Below are 20,412 nucleotides of genomic sequence, written 5' to 3' on the forward strand. Positions count from 1 at the left end.
TCTTCCTATTCCTATACTTACTAGCACGTGGCACCGGGAGTAATCCAGAGATTACAACCTTTGAGGTCCTGCTCCTTAATCCTTCACCTAGCTCCCTAAATTCTTGCTGCAGGACCTCATCCCTCTTTTTACTTATGTCGTTGGTACCAATGTGGACCACGACCACTGGCTGTTCTCCCTCCCCCTCCAGAATGCCCTGCAGCCGCTCAGTGACATCCTTGACCCTGGCACCAGGGAGGCAACAAACCATCCTGGATTCACGTCTACGGCCACAGAAACGCCTATCTGTTCCCCTTACTATAGAATCCCCTACCACTATTGCTCTCCCACTCTTTTTCCCCCCTTCCTGGGCAGCAGGAGCACCCCCAGTGCCAGGAAGTTGGCCGCTGCTGCCTTCCCCTGGTGAGTCATCCCCCTCAACAGTATCCAAAGCGGTATACTTGTTTGAAAGGGGGATGTCCGCAGGGGTTCCCTGCACTACCTGCCTGCCTTTGTTGCTCCGCCTGATGGTCACCCCCTGTGCTGCCCTACCCTGAGGCGTGCACAACTCACTAAACGTGTTATCCACCAGCCTTTCAGCATCGCGCATGCTCCAAAATTCATCCACCCGCAGCTCGAGCGCCGCAATGCGGTCTACAAGTAGCTGCAGCTGGATGCATTTCCTGCACACATGGTCACCAGGGACACTGGCAGCATCCCTGACTTCCCACATAGAGCAGGAGGAGCAGAGCACGGGTCTGAACTCTCCTGCCATGACTTACCCCTTTAATTTCTTTAAAAATTTATTCAATACCCCAGTTACAGGTATGCTCTAGGGCGCTTTATTTACCAACTATCCCCACTACACCACAGAAATTTAACACCACGGAATTCAAGCTTGTATTGAAAAAAGAGAAATACTCACCAACCAATCACCTACCTGCTCCCTGGTGACGTCACACACTGATTACTTTTTACCTCTCTCCCCGCTGCTGAGTTGGTCGGGCCTCGCCTCTCTCCGGTTTTTATACCGGTCTCACCACACTGCTCCCGACTGGTCTCGGGCCTCGCTGGTCGCCGGGTTTTCTCCCGAGCTCCTCCTCGCTGCTCCCGCTGGTCCCGACTGGTCTCGCCTCTCTCCGGTTTTAATACCGGTCTCACCACACTGCTCCCGACTGGTCTCGGGCCTCGCTGGTCGCCGGGTTTTCTCCCGAGCTCCTCCTCGCTGCTCCCGCTGGTCCCGACTGGTCTCGGGCCTCGCCTCTCTCCGGTTTTTATACCGGTCTCACCACACTGCTCCCGACTGGTCTCGGGCCTCGCTGGTCGCCGGGTTTTCTCCCGAGCTCCTCCTCGCTGCTCCCGCTGGTCCCGGGCCTCGCCTCTCTCCGGTTTTTATACCGGTCTCACCACACTGCTCCCGACTGGTCTCGGGCCTCGCTGGTCGCCGGGTTTTCTCCCGAGCTCCTCCTCGCTGGTCCCGACTGGTCTCGGGCCTCGCCTCTCTCCGGTTTTTATACCGGTCTCACCACACTGCTCCCGACTGGTCTCGGGCCTCGCTGGTCGCCGGGTTTTCTCCCGAGCTCCTCCTCGCTGCTCCCGCTGGTCCCGACTGGTCTCGGGCCTCGCCTCTCTCCGGTTTTTATACCGGTCTCACCACACTGCTCCCGACTGGTCTCGGGCCTCGCTGGTCGCCGGGTTTTCTCCCGAGCTCCTCCTCGCTGCTCCCGACTGGTCTCGGGCCTCGCCTCTCTCCGGTTTTTATACCGGTCTCACCACACTGCTCCCGACTGGTCTCGGGCCTCGCTGGTCGCCGGGTTTTCTCCCGAGCTCCTCCTCGCTGCTCCCGCTGGTCCCGACTGATCTAGACGAGGCAACTAGATGTAATATCTCCAAGTTTGCAGATGACACAAAGCTGGGTGGGCGTGTGTGCTGTGAGGAGGATGCCGAGAAACTCCAGTATGATTTGGACAGGTTGGGTGATTGGGTAGATGCATGGCAAATGCAGTATAATGTGGATAAATGCAAGGTTATCCACTTCGGTGGCAAAAACAGGAAGACAGATTATTATCTGACTGGCAATAGATTGGGAAAAGGGGAAGTGCAACGAGACCTGGGTGCCCTTGTGCACCAGTCGCTGAAGGTAAGCATGCAGGTGCAGCAGGCGGTTAAGAAGACAAATGGTATGTTGGCCTTCATAGCGAGAGGATTTGACTACAGGAGCAAGGATGTCTTGCTGCAGTTGTACAGGGCCTTGGTGAAACCACACCTTGAGTATTGTGTGCAGTTTTGATCGCCTTATCTGAGGAGAGAGTGCAGCGAAGATTCACCAGACTGATACCTGGGATGGCAGGAATGATGTATGAGGAGAGATTGGGTCGATAGGGCTTATATTCGCTAGAGTTTAGAAGAATGAGAGAGGATCTCATTGAAACTTATAAAATTCTAACAGGACTGGACAGACTAGATGCAGGAAGGATGTTCCCGATGGCGGGGGAGTCCAGAACCAGGGGTCACAGTCTAAGAATAAGGGGTAAGCCATTTAGGACTGAGATGAGGAGGAATTTCTTCACCCAGAGAGTGGTGAACCTGTGGAATTCTCTACCACAGAAGGCACTTGAGGCCAATTCATTAAATATATTCAAGAAGGAGTTAGATATATTTCTTAAGGCTAAAAGGATCAAGGGATATGGGGAGAAGGCAGGGACAGGGTACTGAATTTGGATGATCAGCCATGATTTCATTGAATGGCGGAACAGGCTCGAGGGGCCAAATGGATGACTCCTGCTCCTATCTTCTATGTTTCTATGTCTATACCCCTGGCTAATTTCGTGCCCTAGATACTTTACTTTGGACAGTCCAACCTGTGCCTTTTTGGGGTTCAGTTTAAAGCCAGCTTTCTTAAGTGCCTGGAGGGTGGCTAGTAATGCTCCCATATGGCCTTTGGCATCCTCTGATAGAATCATTGGAGTAGGGCACTCTAGTCCTTTGATAGGTCTAACTTATCTTGGGCTTGACTCAGTACACGGTGGAATATATTTGGACTATTGTGGAACCCCTGCGGGACCCTGGTCCATGTATACTGTCTATCCCCGACAGTAAAGGCAAATTTCCCTTGTGATTCCACTGCCAATGGTATGGACCAGAACCCGTTCGCTGTATCCAAGGCTGTAAATATCTTAAAGTCTAGCTTCAGACCATTAAATATTGTAGAGGGACTTGCCACTATCGGATGTTCTCGCGGAGTTACTTTATTCAATGTGGTCTACACAAATTTACACCAATCAGAATTTCACCGTGGCCACAATAAAAGTCTGGTTTTAATAGGTTAATTAACCTCATAACTCCAATTTAATCCAGATCAATTTTTTAAACTAACCAGTATCACTTGGAAAAGAAAGAAAGAAGCCACATTAACAAAGAAACAATCACCCATGTCTTGTAAATATTCAAATTCATTTTCTTCCAGGCACAGTGGCGACTGTGACTTCAAGGCTGAAACCTTTCTTTTGTAAAACAATTAACAACTCAAAACAGCACACGCTTGTCCATCATTCAAGACAAGTCTTCAAAGGGTTAAACAGCTTTTAGCTCTCTGTACAAAAGAGTGGGTGGAGCTAAAACAAACACAACAGATGCTTTCTTTCAAAGACAGACAACTTCCACACTTTTAACACACACTTTCACACAAACTGAGATTTCAACATTCTTTTCTGATCCTTTCACTCAGCAAACCTTGTGTTTTACTTGTTTTGGACAGAAACTAATAGCTTCTTGTCGATAAAACTTTAATTTTTTTCCTTATTCCCTTTCTTAAATTACTGGTACTCGGGTACAATTTTGGCTCCCGTTTTCTTGGTCCAAATTCGAGTACATCTACTCAACTCATAATATGCGCAAGCCACTAAAATGATGGCCTTTTCTTCCTTTAATTTTGTTTCTTAGCCCACCATTCTCTTTGTTTTACCGGTGGGTCATTCGGTTGCCAATCGTTTTTAACCATTTTGTCAATTAATCTTTTATTTTTGTCCACTAAATAGCGTGTCCGAGACCCCTCTGGTCCCCACTCGAGTTTTTCACTTCCCATGGTTCATTGTTGTCAGCGGTACGTCCCTTACTTTACTCTCACAGAGTGAGACGGTACTTGCAACTGGAGTTGTTAGAGGAACATCTCTTACTCTCGCAGAGTGAGACCATACTTGCAACAATTTTGTTCAGGTAATTTGTTGTCAGAGGTATGCTTAAACTTTCTGCACTACTTGCAACTCATACCACACCTATACTTCCGCGCATTTTGCCCGAACCCCAAGACTGCTTGACTTATCGATTCAAACCTTTTAGTTCTTTGATTCCAAAGGGGGCGGTGGACACGAGACGGTGTTGCCTTGCCCTAACTGTACGTGGTAATTTAAAAGTACTCACATTTTTGGCTCAGCTTCACTCGCTCGTGCCTCCCATCCATGTGGAATCCTGTTCGTGATGCCAATTGTTGTGGAGTATTTTAAACCAACACTCGACACAAGGTTTTCAGATCGATAGTCAAGTTGTCTTTGTTACACCAGTGGGGAGACAATCTCTACTGGCGTGCCAGGAGACTTCTCCAAATTGTTACAGCAAACACTACATTTTTATACATTAAAATACACATGGCAGCCTCATGCACAATTCATTCCTGCAACCTGATTGGAAGTTGGCCTGCATGCACCTTTACAGATTGGTTACATGTCCTAAGGTAAACATGTGTAAGCTGCCTCCTTAATCATTCATTCAAACTGCTGAACGCTGATTAAAAGATAACTTGGAATGTGACCCAGCTAATAAAGTTCTTAAGGGCAGTTAAAATGCTAAACATCCTGTCTCCATTTAATTGTTTTTAGTCTTCAAAGGTCAGCTATCTTGACCGCATCTTTATGGATGTGGCCTTTCATGTTAGCACCTGTCTTTCTTACACCATTCAGTGAAACTGCCAGCGATGTCATTTTAACTCTTGCCCCACTTCAATGTTCTTCTCAATCTTTATCTTAACCCTTATTATGTTGTGATCGTTATTGCCTAGATGTTCCCCTACACTTCTCTTATTTGTTCTGGCTCATTTCCCATTACCAGATCCAACAGTGCTCCCTCCCTTGTTGGGCTTTTTACATACTGGGTAAGAAAGGAGTCCTGCACACGTTGCAAAAACTCCACTCCCGCTACCCCTTTCACTACCTCTTCTTGCCAGTTTATTTGGGGGGAGTTAAAATCTCCCATGATTATTATTCTATGACCTTCACTCATTTCACATATTTGTTTACACTTTTCTTCCTCCACCTCCTTTCCACGATTAGGTGGTCTATAATATACCACTATTAGCATGATCGATCCACTCTTATCTTTCATTTCAATCCATATAGATTCTGTTTCTAACATTCTGTTAGTTCTGTCCCTTTTCCCTACTACCATTATGTTATCTCTAATTAGTACAGCTACCCACCCCTTCTGCCTTCCCTATCCTTCCTGATTTTGTTATAACCTACAATATTTAGTTGCCAGTCCTGTTCTTTATGTAGCCATATATCAGTTATTCCTACTACATCTGCTTCCTCACTACGGATTATTGCCTCCGGTTCCCCTGTTTTATTTAGGATGCTGTGTACATTACTGTACAGGCAGTTTAATTCGTCTTTAATAGTTGTTCCTTTTACTGTATTTTTATATTTCTGTTTTATCTTCAGACTAATGTTATTTTCATAACCTCTCAGTGAGATGGCCAAATGGTCTTCCCCACAGGTAATTATTTTGTTTTTGCTCATCATTAGCTGAAAGACTTGCATTTCTATAGCGCCTTTCACGATCATCAGATGTCTTTACAGCCAATGAAGTACTATTTGAAGTGCAGTCACTGTTGTAATGTGGGAAATGCGGCAGCCAATTTGCACACAGCAAGCTCCCACAAACAGCAATGTGATAATGACCAGATCATCTTTTTTTTACGTTGGTTGATGGATAAATCTGCTGGGAAATGAGCGTGTAGAGGCGCCAGGCGCGGAAGGATCGGTGTGGCTGTGATGCCCCTATAGTCGAAAATCCCGCCTAACTTGGTACTTGGCTGGAGCCCGTGGGGAACTGTACTCCATCTGCAGGAAAGGGGAAGAATTGTCTCTTTCTTAATGGATAATACCTAAACACAATGTTCCCCCAAACGGTAAAAAGGCACAGACGGTGAATGGGTCCCTGTCGCGTCCAGACTAGTCACAGCCAGGAGATCCGTTGGTCTTTAGGACCCGAAGGAATCCCCAACACGGCCCCCCGTGAAGAGGTCCTGAGGCTCTGTGATCTTGCTGGTTTCATTGAGCGGAGCTGTTTCCCCTGATTTCCCATCGATAACATTTGCAAACAATGCGCCGATCTCGCCATCACCGCGAGCTCGGCTTTAAAAGAGACCAAGTTGGCGGCTGGTCCGGATTCACTCGGTGAACACAAGTCCCCGCCGGCATAAGCAGGCGATAGGCGGAGCCGCGATCCCCGGGCAGCTACATCCCTGCCTCCAGTCGGGAAGACCGCCTTACACGTTTACAACATTCCACAGAAAAAAATCAGGGAGGGGGCTGGGGGTGAATGAGGCTAGTTAGACGGGGCTGAGCTCGCCACGGAGACGTTTTACCAAAGCAAAATCCACGCCTGTCCTAGTAAACCTTTCCGCGTCAGTTTCAGTAACTTTGTATCTTTTCCAGGTCAGTTTCAGTAACTTTGTATCTTTTCCAGGTCAGTTTCAGTAACTGTATCTTTTCCAGGTCAGTTTCAATAACTTTGTATCTTTTCCAGGTCAGTTTCAGTAACTTTGTATCTTTCCCGTGTCAGTTTCAGTAACTTTGTATCTTTCCCGTGTCAGTTTCGCCATGAATGGTCTGGTGCTCCCCTGTGTGTGTCTCCTGTTCGCGGCGGTTCTCGGTGAGCCGGGACCGCTCTCCGATGTCCTCATTGACAGATACTTCATCCCCTCCGAGTGTTCCCGGGAGGTACAAACCGGAGACTCTATCCGTTATCACTACAATGGCACCTTCGCAGATGGAAAGAAATTCGACTCCAGGTAAAAGAGCAAATAGAAAAATAAAAACTGATCGTTCAAAATTTTTAAAAAAAATGAAAATGGCAACGGTTTTCCTGGCGCTCCAGAACTGGCACTTTGCAAAACTCACTCCAGGGACACACGAGTCGCCAAGGGAGCGGATTCCCTTCCGAATTGTAAATGATCGCTGTTCAACTATAGTCATCTTTATAGCATCGTTTTATCGAGTATTTTAAGAGGTTTGTTTTCCTTTCCAATTCCCCATCTAACCCGTAAGCCTCTTAAAATATATATCTATTAAATAATAATCAAAAAACTTGAAACATTTATTTGCAGGGTGGCCGATGAATTGTAAGTGGTTTAAGTGTATTTGTGACTGGGAGTCTGATGAATGTAGGCTTTGGGAGATGGTGATTGTTGGTGTTTATAACGCGGGGGAAGAGTCTCTAACTCGACCACTCGCTAGTCTTGCTGCAGAATATTAATATAGTCCTGCGATCTCGTTGCACACACTGCAAAATCTCAACACTTTCCCCCCCCCCAAATCTCCCCCTCCCCTCCTAGAGACAGGAAACACTTGAACAGCACTTCCTGTGCGCTGCCACATCATCGACTCCCAAAGTTCCAGATGCTGCAGATGTTGGGACATCCCAAAGCGCTTCACGGCCAATGCAGCAGTGTAGTTACTGCTGTAATTTAGGAAACACCGCAGCCAAATATACACAGTAAGGTCCCACAAACAGCAATTAAATAAATTACCAGATCATCTGATTTTTTTATAGTGATGTTGATTGAGGGATAAATATTGGCCAGGACACTGGGGAGACCTCCCCTGCTCCTCTTAAAATAGTGGCCATGGGATCTTTTACATCCACCTGAGAGAGCAGACGGGGCCTCGGTTTAACGTCTCATCCAAAGGAACCTCTGACAGTGTGGCGCTCCCTCAGTACCGCCCCTCCGACAGTGCGGCGCTCCCTCAGCACTGCACTGGGAGTGTCAGCCTGAATTATGTGCTCAAGTCTCTGGGCTGGGACTTGAACCCATGACCTTTTGACTCCGAGGCGAGAGAGTGTTACCCACTGAGTCACTGCTAATGAAAACAAAATAAATTAAATATGTAAACTTATATATTGCTTTTGTCACATACGTACACATACATGTGCAGGGTGGGAGTTAGGGAGTTGGGCACGTGTGGACATAACTCATTTACTTCCATCCAGCAAACTTGCCCCTTCTGGCCCTCAATTGGCTAAGTGAGCAGGACCTTGAACTGCGGTAATATGGCTTGTGTCCTGTTCTGCTACCACAGTGAGTTCAGAGACTTGGAACCTATTGGTTGTGTTTGATGAACCCGCTGTTCCCTCTGTTACCCCCTCCATCTATATCGCAGACTGAAGTGATGCCCCCAATGAGGAGCAGTGCCAGCAGCATAAAGTCATGAGCAGGGCCATAACATAATGGAGTAGAGCAAATACCTACATTTAAGAAGGGGGAATAGAACATGTCCAGGGAATTATAGACCAGTCAGCTTAAGATCAGTGGTAGGAAAAATAATGGAATCCCTACTAAAAGAGAGAATAGAAGAACATCTAGAAACAAAAAGTATAATAATGAATAGTCAGCATGGATTTCAAAAAGGAACATCTTGCTTGACCAAACTTGTTAAATTTTTTGAAGAGGCAACAGAGAGAGTAGACAAGGGTAATGCAGTAGATGTAATTTATCTAGATTTTCAAAAGGCCTTCGACAAGGTACCCCATAATAGACTGATGAACAAGGTCAGAGAATGTGGAGTCAGGGGACAAGTAGCAGAATGGATTGCTGGCTGGCTTCAGGACAGAAAGCAGAGGGTGGGAGTAAAGGGTAGCTATTCACAGTGGCAGAAGGTGGGTAGTGGTGTTCCACAAGGATCAGTGCTGGGACCACTGCTGTTCACAATTTACATTAACGATTTAGACTTTGGAATCAAAAACACAATTTCTAGATTTGCGGAGGATACCAAATTGTCAATTGACCAGATAGTCAATACTGAGGACGACTGCAACAAATTACAGGGGGACATTAATAAACTTGCAGAATGGGCAAATAATTGGCAAATGAAGTTCAACACAGACAAATGTGAGGTATTACATTTTGGTAGGAAGAATAGGGAGGTCACTTATCACTTGGAGGGTGCGAGTCTAGGTGGGGTAGAGGAACAAAGGGATCTCGGAGTACAAATACACAAATCACTAAAAGTTGCAACACAGGTTAGCAAGGCCATTCAAAAGCAAACCAAGCACTAGGGTTTATTTCTAGAGGGATAGAATTGAAAAGTAGGGAAGTTATGCTAAACTTGTATCGAACCTTGGTTAGACCACACTTGGAGTACTGTGTACAGTTCTGGTCGCCATATTATAAAAAGGATGTAGAGGCACTGGAGAGGGTGCAGAGAAGAGTTACCAGGATAATACCAGAAATGCGAGGGTATACATATCAGGAAAGGATGAACAGGCTGGGTCTCTTTTCTCTTGAAAACAGAAGGCTGAGGGGTGACCTAATAGAGGTCTTTAAAATTATGAACGGTTTTGATAGAGTGGATACAGAGAGAATGTTTCCACTTGTGGGGAAGAGCATAACTAGAGGCCATCAATATAAGATAGTCACCAAGAAATCCAATAGGGAATTCAGAAGAAACTTCTTTACCCAGAGAGGGGTGAGAATGTGGAACTCGCTACCACAGGGAGTGGTTGAAGCGAATAGTATCGATGCATTTAAGGGGAAGCTGGACAAGCGTATGAGGGAGAAGGGAATAGAGGGTTACGCTGATAGAGTTAGATGAGGAAAGACGGGAGGAGGCTCAGTTAGATGAGGAAAGACGGGAGGAGGCTCGAGTGGCGCATAAACACCGGCATGGACTGGTTGGGCCGAATGGCCTGTTTCTGTGCCGTATATCCTGTGTAAAGATAACTTCTGCAGGGTGGGAGAGCGTGCTGCCCATTCTGTCAGCAATAGCAGGTGAACCATCCGATGGGACTGGGTGTCTGGACTCTGCTCTCCGTGATGATCTGATACAGAAAATGTAATTTTTCTTTTTGGGATGAGTGGTTGAGGGGAGGGGGGTTCTTGTATGTAACTAACTGTGGAGTTTGTGTTTTAATTGTGAATTTTTCTTTCTCTCGCATTCTCTCAGCTATGACCACAGTAACACCTTCAATGTTCAGGTGGGAAAGGGACGTTTGATCCCAGGAATGGATAAAGCTCTCCTGGGAATGTGTGTGAACGAAAGGCGTCGGATTGTTATCCCCCCTCATCTCGGTTACGGCAGCCAAGGAGTTGGTAAGAACATTTCTCCCCCTTTCCCTACTTCTCTTTCTCCCCCCCCCCCGGCTGAGTGGATAGATGCACTGTCTGTCGTGTTACTGAGCCGAGGGTCGGTCTTCAGTCTGTACGGACTTCGCTGATCTCCGTCCTGTTGGTGGAAGGCTGCAATTGGCTTCAGCTCCCTCCTGGGTAAAGCCAGTGGTCCTGCTGCTCCAGGCCCGCTGATTTATGTTGGGGAGGACAGGATCAGGTGTCACTGTGTTCCTCGATTTCCAAATTTTCAGCCTTGTTTTCAAATTCCTCCGTGGCCTTGTCCCTCCCTATCTCTAATCACCTTCAGCCCCACAACCCCCCGAGATCTCTGCACTCCTCTAATTCTGCCCTCTTGAGTATCCCTGATTATAATTGCTCCACTATTGGTGGCCGTGCCTTCAGCTGCCTGGGCCCTAAGCTCTGGAACTCCCTCCCTGAACCTCTCTACCTCTTTCCTCCTTTAAGAGTCTCCTTAAAACCTACATCTTTGACCAAACTTTTGGTCATCTGCCGTAATGTCTCCTTATGTGGCTCGGTGTCAAATATTTTGTCTTTTAATACTCCTGTGCAGCGCCTTGGGACATTTTACGACGTTAAAGGCACTATATAAATACCTGTTGTTGTTGTGATTGAGAGGCCTGCACAACTCACTATCTAGGGTCACAAATGAAGAATGGTATCTGGTTATTATCACATTGCTGTTTGTGGGATCTTGCTGTGCGCAAACTAGTTGCCGTGTTTCCCACGCTACAACAGTGACTACACTTCAAAAAGTTCTTCATTGGCTGTAAAGCGCTTTGGGCCGTCCAATGACAAGTGTTTCTTTGCTTTTACCGGGGCCGCCAGTGACACAGAATGGGAATCCGGCTCGGGAGAGGAGGGGAACAAGTTGGGGAGAATTAAACTATTATAATGTATCTGTTCGTGCCTTTCCTTCTGTTTCTTTCACTCTTCTCTGCCTCACAGATGATGTCATCCCTCCTGACTCCACTCTGTATTTTGATGTCATTCTCCACGACATCTGGAACCATCAAGATAAGGTGCAAACGAAGACTGCGTACAGACCTGCGACTTGTAACCGCACGGTGCAGAGCTCCGACTACATCCGCTATCACTACAACGGCACACTGCTCAACGGCACACTCTTCGACTCCAGGTGAAAGGGGTGTGTGGGCGGGGGAGGGAATCAGTGTTACACTCTCCCCCTGGGGACTCTGGGATCAAGCCCGCGAGGTGACAGTCTCTCTAACCCTAGCGTTTGACTGATGTAAGGGGTGGAATGTTGCAGACATAGACAAGGGAGAGTACAAAGGGCTCCTGCATGGTCCTCCCCCATGGGATGCTGCAGCCTCCCCAACCGATGGTCTCCTGACCAACAGGCACCCCTAAATAAACATCGCTGTGACAGGTTATCCGGCCATATGAGCGCAGTTAGGTCACAGATCAGCCATGATCTCATGGAATGGCGGAACAGGCTCGAGGGGCTGAATGGCCTCCTCCTGTTCCGATGTTCTTGTTGCTGTTTGTGGGGCCTTGCTGCGTGTAGATTGGCTGCAGCATTTGCCTAAATTACAACAAAGTACTTCATTGGCTGTGAAGCACTTTGGGATGTCCTGAGGTGGTGAAAGGTGCTATAAAAATGCAAGTTCTTAATACTAACTCCTTGGGGAGGGAAAGGTGGGTGTTGAAATTGTGGCTAATTTAAGGATAAACTTTGGGAAATTCCTCCCAATTCCCTAAGGCAAACAAGCAAGCTCCAGGAGACCATGGTTACCCATGATTCATCAATCAACGTATGTAATGAAATCCCCCCACTCAATGTCCGAACGTCCTTCAGTACAGAAGACAGTACCAGACTGGAAAAGGACTTCTCCATTCGATTCCCCTCTTCCCGTGTCCCCTTCTGTTGGACCTGGCCCAAAGGTCACAGACTTTACCTCTCGCACCATTCAATAGCCCAGCTACCAAAAAATTATCCCTCCCCTCTCGAGATTGCATCGCCTCCCTGGGTTAACTATGCCACACATTCACCACCTGCTGTGTGAATGTGTTGTATCTGAACTATATTTTCACCTTTTCTTGTCTAAGCTTGAATCTGCGTCTCCTTGTCCCAGAGCTTGTGTTAATATTGAGTGTTTCTGTGGCATCCAGTTTATTCCCTTTATGACCTTCTCTAACCTACCTTTTTTCCAATGTTAACATCCCAAGTATTTTGAAGAAGAGGCGTACCTGGAACCTTATCTCTCCACATCCCCCCCCCCCCCCCCCCCCCCAACCCGACCACCACCACCCACTTATTTCTTCACAGATGCTGAATGACCTGGTTCATTTCCAGTATTTTCTGTTTTTGTTTCTGGTGGCTCAGTGGGTAGCACTCTCGGGCTGATGTTCCCAGTGCAGTGCTGAGGGAGTGCTGCACTGTCGGAGGTGCCGTCTTTCAGATGAGACGTTAAACTGAGGTCCCGTCTGTTCTCTCAGGTGGACATAAACGATCCCAGGGCACTATTTCGAAGAAGAGCAGGGGGAGTTCTCCCCGGGGTCCTGGCCAATATTTAACCCTCAATCAGCATCACAAAAACACTAAATCTGGTCGTTATCACATTGCTGTTTGTGGGAGCTTGCTGTGTGCAAATTGCATGCTGCATTTCCTACATTCCAACAGTGACTACACTTCAAAAAAAAAAAATGTACTTCATTGACTCTAAAGTGCTTTGGGACGTTTGGTGGTCATGAAAGGCGCTATATAAATGCAAGTCTTTCTTTCATTCCAATGTTGGCCATTTTTTTTGCTCCTTATTTATTTCTCGGACCCTCACTCTTTAGTGGATCAGAGAGATTCTCCCATCATCCTCCCCAGTGGTTCTGCCTATGATTCGTCTTGACATCATTGAACTGGGTCAAACTGAAGTCCCCGTCCCTCCAGAGAGACACAAACTCCGCTCACAAAACCGGTGATTTGTATCTCGAGCGCGGTGTCCCAGCTCCGTACCACTGGCCTGTCAAACTTGCTGGAAAATCACAATTAAAACTCTTGCTTTACAATTTTTGAAAATAGATTGAGATTCCATTTGAGCAGATCCATGCGATCCCAGGCCCCTCCAGAGTGATTGGAGTGCCTTTTGGTTACAAGGCAGAGACACCAGTATTGATGCTCTCTGGCATTTTTGAGATGAGCAGAAATAATAGCATCTACTATCGAGCTTTGACCAGGTCAGGATGTGCGAGTGTTATTTTCTCTTGTACGGCTGTGATCAGTTACACGGTGGTACTCGGAGCCTCGAGGTCATGAGCAGCCCACGTGGGAACCGGCGAAGGCCGTTCAGCCCCTTGAGGATCATGTAGGGATTGCCCCGGAGTCTCCAGGAATGAAATGTTAATCTCCAGGACACTGCTGGGAACAAATCTGGATGAAAAATCATTGAGACAATTTAAAAAAAAAAAAAAAAAAAAAAATACTGAGGTGGGGGGTGGGGAAAGGCTGTTTGACCGAGTGGGGAGGTGGGAGGTCATGTGATAACCTGCAGGAATACGTCCATCCAGAATAGGCAGCCCTGAGATCATGGCTAACCTGTACCCCAACTCCAATTACTCGCCTTTGCTCCACATCTCTTGATGTGATTACCCAACAAAAACCTATCGATCTCGGTCTTGAAAATTTCTATTGACCCCCGGGATGCCACAGCCTTTTGGCGGGCGAGAGTGCCAGAGCCCCTTCTCCCTGTGGCAGCCTATCTTCTCCACGTGTCTCTGGCTCTCCACTGAGGCCCTGCCCAGCCATGGGGTGCGATCGAGCTCGCTTCAGAGCTGCTGTTTTTAGTGCTGTTGGGAGGCAGGGTTGTTATCCAAGTTTCTGTGCACTAAGTGAAAGGGCTCATTTAAAACAGAGCATTTAATGAAACTACTGTACATTCATTCTGTGTTTTTCTTTCTCTTCCTGTGTTCGTATCCCTGAGCTTCTGCTTGGCTTTGGCTCACAATGGCAGGATTGTAGTCCGGCGCTGACCGTGGGGAATTCCAGGCGCAGGCTCATGTTCAATCACAGAATGGGGCAGAACCATAGAAACTCCCAGCACAGGAGGCCATTCGGCCCATCGTGCCTGTGCCGGCTCTTTGAAAGAGCAGCTGTGCTCAGTCCCACATCCCCGCTCTTTGTTCGTAATCGGGAATGGTGAAACATTCCAGAGAGGGGCCTCGGGAAGGGCAGTCGCAGTGTAATGGGCACTGTCTTACTGGTTCGTGGGCGGCTATCGATCCGGTTAGGTATTCTGATTACAAACGACTGATTTAAAAACTTCCAACTAAAACAGGAAATGTCGAAAACCCTCAGCAGGTCAGTCCGCATCTGTGGAGACAACCGAGAAGTTAATGTTTAAAAACTTTATTGAATAGGGAATACAGGAGAAACTTTTTTTTACCCAGAGTGGTGAGAACGTGGAACGTGCGATCACTTGGCGTGGTTGAAGTGAATAGTATAGATGCATTTAAGGGGAAGCTAGATAAACACATGAGGGAGGAAGGAATAGAAGGATATGCTGATTGGGTGAGATGAAGAAGAGTGGGAGGAGCTCGTGTGGAGCATAAACACCGGCATGAACCAGTTGGGCCGAATGGCCTGTTTGTGTGCTGTAGACTTGATGTTAAGGTGAAGCAGAGTCCAGTGTTGGTGCATCCTTTTTGCACATCTTGCCCGCTCCCGAGCCCCTCGCTCTCACTCCCAAGCTCTCTGTTTTCCCCCCCCCCCCCCCCACCCCCCAGCCTCGGGAGCAGTGCGAGTGACTCCACAGCTCCCTCTGTTTCTCATTCTTTGGCTCGTGTTCCTCCTGCTCCTACAGCCACAGTCGCATGAAGACGTACGACACTTACGTGGGGATCGGCTGGTTGATCAAAGGGATGGATGAAGGTCTCCTGGGGATGTGTGTAGGAGAGAGGAGGATCATCATCATCCCTCCATTCCTGGCCTATGGAGAGGCTGGATATGGTAAGTGAAATTGTGAAGAGCAACCCAGCTGTACAGTGCTACCAGTCAACCTCCTCCCTCCTCTGGTTCACATTAACAGGTTTCGAGTAAGCTCGAGACACTTTGTGGTAGAGTATATGCAGCAGACTTTATTGCGACACAGTAAAAAGCGATCAGCCTAACTGTATAGAGAGAGTGACTTCAGTTACAAGTTCCATCTTTCGAGCCCTCTGAAATACTGTTGAAAACCATGCTCCTTTTATGTACCATATTTTGATTACATCAAAGGAAAATGTCATAGATAAGACTGAATGATGTATCTATTCCCAAATCCTTTGAAAACAAAATAGTTATGTAAACAGTTTGTTTACTCCAAAACTACTTCCCCTAAACAGGACTTCCTGATAAGAACATAAGAAATAGGAGCAGGAGTCGGCCATTCGGCCCCTCGAGCCTGCTCCGCCATTCAATGAGATCATGACTGATCTTCTGCCTCAACTCCATTCACCGGCCCTATCGCCATATCCCTTGATGCCCTTACTAGTCAGAAATCTATCGACTTCTGTTTTGAATATTCCCAATGACTGAGCCTCCACAGCCCTCTGGGGTAGAGAATTCCAAAGATTCACCGCCCTCTGTGTGAAGAAATTTCTTCTCATCTCAGTCCTGAATGGCCTACCCTTTATCCTGAGGCTGTGGCCCCTGGTTCTAGACTCCCCAGCCAAGGGAAACATTCTCCCAGCATCCACCCTATCAAGCCCTGTAATAATTTTGTATGCTTCAATGAGGTCCCCTCTCATTCTTCTGAATTCAAGAGAATACAGGCCTAGTTTACTCGATCTCTTCTCATACGACAGTCCCGCCATCCCAGGAATCAATCCTGTGAACCTTCGTTGCACTCCCTCTATGGCAAGTATATCCTTCCTTAGGTAAGGAGACCAAAATTGTACACAGTACTCCAGATGCAACAGTCCCTGAACCCTTTGAAGAAACAGCTTTACCAACTGTTACCTGTAGCTAATAGATTCGCTACCCATGTTTTATTACCCTAAAACTAAAGTTGCAGTTTATTACCTTTAAAAAAATTAAAACCTTAACCACTCACAGGTGACATCATTACTAACACTTATTTCCTTGCACAAGCACTTTACATCTCAGAAAACAAGCAATGCATCCCTTTTACAACACTTAAGTCATCCTGTTTATATTGGAAAGCCTGTCAATCCAAGATACAAAGAAGTTGAACTGTTTAAACTTTTAGCACTCACGATGTAAACATACAGCACTGGGAGTCGAGTTCATTATTGGAGCCTCTAGATAAGAGTGTGTTGGGTTCAGTCCCCCTGCGGAGGAGAAAGCAAAACGCCCCTCCCCAGCCTGGGACCCTTTGGTGCTCCAGCTGGACGATTTGCTGTCTCGTGACCGGCAAGGTCCGAAGTTTGATTCCTGAGCAGCCAGGGCTTTTCAGTTGGCCTCATAGTAGCTGAACCAGAGCTTTGGGAATCATCCAGGGCTCCTGTTCCTGATCCCGATTCAGTAATTTCTGTTGGAATGTGTGTGTGGGTGTTGAATGAGGATGGGATCATGCTCAACTGTGATGCCCTGGCAGTCAAATAGCCTGCTGATAATCATTCTTCATCTAAGATCAATGGACAAAGAATGGCTGAGGTGACAAAAGCCTAGCATGAGTCTGTGCCTTCAGACCAGGAGTGGAAACGTGCTGATACGCTCTCACCCAGACTGTGTTTGGGGAGTGGGTGGGGCAGGGGGAACAGATGACAGACGTGGTTTCGAAAGACCTGACTGTTGAGAACAGCTGTTCAGCCAAGGACCTATGAACATCGGAACAGGAGGAGGCCATTCAGCCCCTCGAGCATGTTCCACCACTCCATTAGATCATGGCTGATCTGTGTCTTAACTTCATCTACCCGCCCTGGTTCCGTGACCCTTACTCAACAAAAACAGTTAACCTGTCTTGTAATCTTGGCTGATGATTGAGATCGAATGGAGGTTAATACAAAGAGTAAGGGGTAACCCCCACAGCTCATGTTTCACTCTCTTTCCTTGCCCCCAAAAGCTTTCTGATGCTAAGTGTAAATGAGGTCTGTGATTGTGACACTGCCCCTGGTTACTGGGCTTCGACTCACTGAGCACAGATACAGGATCTAGACGAGAGTGCGGACTGCATTGGGCGCTCTTCGTGCCATTTCACTGTTCTCGGGGTTTCCCTCCCCCTCCACCACTCCCAAACACAAGCCATGGAGTCAGAGTTTCTGCTCTCTGCTTCCCTCTCCCAATAAGACAGCTTCTGTATCCAAGGCAACGAGTCTGTGGAATCTGGGCTGATTGCAGGAGACGCCCGGTTATACAAGTCCAGAACGGTTCGCAACAGCCTGCTACAAGTACATGTGCAGTTAGACTGCGTCAGACAGTACGGCACCTTGTGCCCTGGTGCCCGGGGGTTACCGGGACACAGGTCTCCTGGAATGTATTATTAAAAAAAAGTGCAACTTCACCCCCAACGTTTTCAACAAGTTGGTATCCAGAGCAGGTGCTGAGGTCAATCACCCCCTCCCTAAAAAGGCATGAATGAAGGGAGAAGAAAATATTTTTGAAATTGATGAGAACCCGAAGTGAAGAACAAAGCCTTGCCGTGCAGGACAGAACCCAGGTCAAGGGCCACAGTGTAGGACACCACTGAGGTCAGGGGTCAAGGGCCACAATGCAGGACACCACTGAGGTTGAAAAGAGTAAGAAGGAAGATGAGGCAAATGAGGAAGCAGCGGTCAACTGACATCAAGCTTGGAGATTAAAAGTTCTGCAGTTTGAGATCCTGGGAAAGAATGAGTTGGAGTAAGAGATGGTGCCACAAGTCTCGATTTCACCATAGTGAGGGTGCGGAGAGAGGGATTTGGGTGAACGAGAGGAGTTTCAAAGGAGCTCCAACCCAGAGTAGGATTGATTTAAAGACAAATTTTTGCCTGCCTCGAGCCTTCCCTCCCTCGTCCTCGCTCAGGAGGGGCTGGAGCCTCCCTAGGTGTGGGGCAATATCCATCCCATTGGCTGGATTCGGAGCAGGGTAGTTAGGGTTTCTATCTGCCTCCCGGCAGGCAGTGAGGAGACCGGAGGGTTGGGCATCTACACGTGCGTGTGTAACGATATTTGGCATACTCTGAATAATGAAATATCCGAGTTTCTTTCCCTGTTGCACATTCCTGACTGGTTGCCACTGTTCTGTCCATCAGGGAGCGAGATCCCCCCTCAGGCCAGCCTGGTGTTCGATACCCTGCTGCTGGACCTGCACAACCAGAACGACACCGTCTCCGTGGAGAGGCAGGTCATCCCGGAGCCCTGCACCCGCAAGATCGAGTCCGGAGACTTCATCCGCTATCACTACAACGGCAGCCTGTTAGATGGAACCTCCTTTGACTCCAGGTGGGCTCTCGAACAACAACCTCATTTTTGCTAATGATGTTTTTTATTAAACATTGGAGCTGGTAACAGTGAAGAACAAAGGTGTTCCCCACCTCCCCCTCACCCCGAACCAAGAGAATCACCTTCGCGAACATTAACCACTGTACAACCCAGCCTCCCAAGGCAGGATAGAGTAAGGCCCAAATACCCCATCCAACTAACTCCTGGTGGTCACTACCAAGGAAGCACCATTAACCTTGAGATGTGTCAGTCGTGGCTCAGTGAGTGGCACCCTCGCCTCTGAGTCAGAAGGTCATGGGTTCAAGTCCCACTCCAGAGACTTGAGCACATGATCCAGGCTGACGCTCCAGTGCAGTACTGAGGGAGCTCTGCACTGTCGGAGGGGCAGTACTGAGGGAGCTCTGCACTGTCGGTGGGGCAGTACTGAGGGAGCACCGCACTGTCGGAGGGGCAGTACTGAGGGAGTGCCGCACTGTCGGAGGGGCAGTACTGAGGGAGCTCTGCACTGTCGGTGGGGCAGTACTGAGGGAGCACCGCACTGTCGGAGGGGCAGTACTGAGGGAGTGCTGCGCTGTCGGAGGAACAGTACTGAGGGAGAGCTGCACTGTCGGAGGGGCAGTACTGAGGGAGTGCTGCGCTGTCGGAGGGGCAGTACTGAGGGAGCACCGCACAGTTGGAGGGGCAGTACTGAGGGAGCGCTGCACTGTCGGAGGGGCAGTACTGAGGGAGTGCTGCACTGTCGGAGGGGCAGTACTGAAGGAGTGCTGCGCTGTCGGAGGAGCAGTACTGAGGGAGAGCTGCACTGTCGGAGGGGCAGTACTGAGGGAGCGCCGCACAGTTGGAGGGGCAGTACTGAGGGAGCGGTGCACTGTCGGAGGGGCAGTACTGAGGGAGCGCCGCACAGTTGGAGGGGCAGTACTGAAGGAGTGCTGCGCTGTCGGAGGAGCAGTACTGAGGGAGCGCTTCACTGTCGGAGGAGCAGTACTGAGGGAGAGCTGCACTGTCGGAGGGGCAGTACTGAGGGAGAGCTGCACAATTGGAGGGGCAGTACTGAGGGAGCGCTGCACTGTCGAAGGTGCTGTTTCTTCGAGGAGACGTTAAACCGAGGCCCGTCAGCCCCTCAGGTGGATGTAAATGATCTCTCTTTCAAAGAAGAGCAGGGGAATTCTCCCCGGTGTCCTGTGGACAATATTGATCCCTCAACCAACATCACTTAAAAACCAGTCGTTATCACCTTGCTGCCTGTGGAAACTTGCTGTTCGCAATTGTGCTGCCACATTTCCTTCATTAGAACAGTGACCACACTTTAAAAGTACTTCATTGGCTGTAAAGCGCTTTGGGATGTCCTGAGGTTGTGAAAGGCACTATATAAATGCAAGTCTTTTTTTAATGGTTTTCTACTGGTCAATGACCCCTTCGCCCCAATACTACATGGGGGAATATAATGGCGGATTGTTTCCCATGAGGAATCTCGTACACTTTGAGGCCAGTGCTCTACTGCATTAGGCAACAGCAAGACTGAGTTGGTTGTGAGGGAGCGAGTTCACATTCATTGCGCATCCTGAGCTTCAGCCTATGGAGGGGTCATGAGTGGGTCACGGCACCCCCTCGGGGCGTTCTTGTAAACGGAGCGACCAATGATTGCATTTACCTTGGCTCC

General features: G+C 48.2%; 1 protein-coding gene across 5 annotated transcripts in view; it reads left to right on the forward strand.

Moving 5' to 3' along the window:
* The window catches only part of LOC147100975 (peptidyl-prolyl cis-trans isomerase FKBP10-like), a 69,902-nt gene that overhangs the window by 29,492 nt on the left and 19,998 nt on the right, over positions 1 to 20,412 (forward strand). Inside the window, exons 1-6 of one of the 5 annotated variants that reach the window (XM_085966098.1) lie at positions 6,318 to 6,749; positions 6,848 to 7,045; positions 10,197 to 10,342; positions 11,327 to 11,516; positions 15,193 to 15,338; positions 18,563 to 18,752. In XM_085966098.1, the coding sequence (XP_085822224.1) occupies positions 6,855 to 7,045; positions 10,197 to 10,342; positions 11,327 to 11,516; positions 15,193 to 15,338; positions 18,563 to 18,752 (863 nt within the window). In that variant the 5' untranslated portion in view covers positions 6,318 to 6,749; positions 6,848 to 6,854. The other 4 variants (XM_085966100.1, XM_085966099.1, XM_085966101.1 and 1 more) reach the window with 4 other exon arrangements.

The sequence above is a fragment of the Somniosus microcephalus genome, chromosome 24 (genome assembly GCF_052327205.1).
Source record: "Somniosus microcephalus isolate GS21.2 chromosome 24, FLI_Smic_1.0, whole genome shotgun sequence".
NCBI classification, from domain to species: Eukaryota; Metazoa; Chordata; class Chondrichthyes; order Squaliformes; family Somniosidae; genus Somniosus; species Somniosus microcephalus.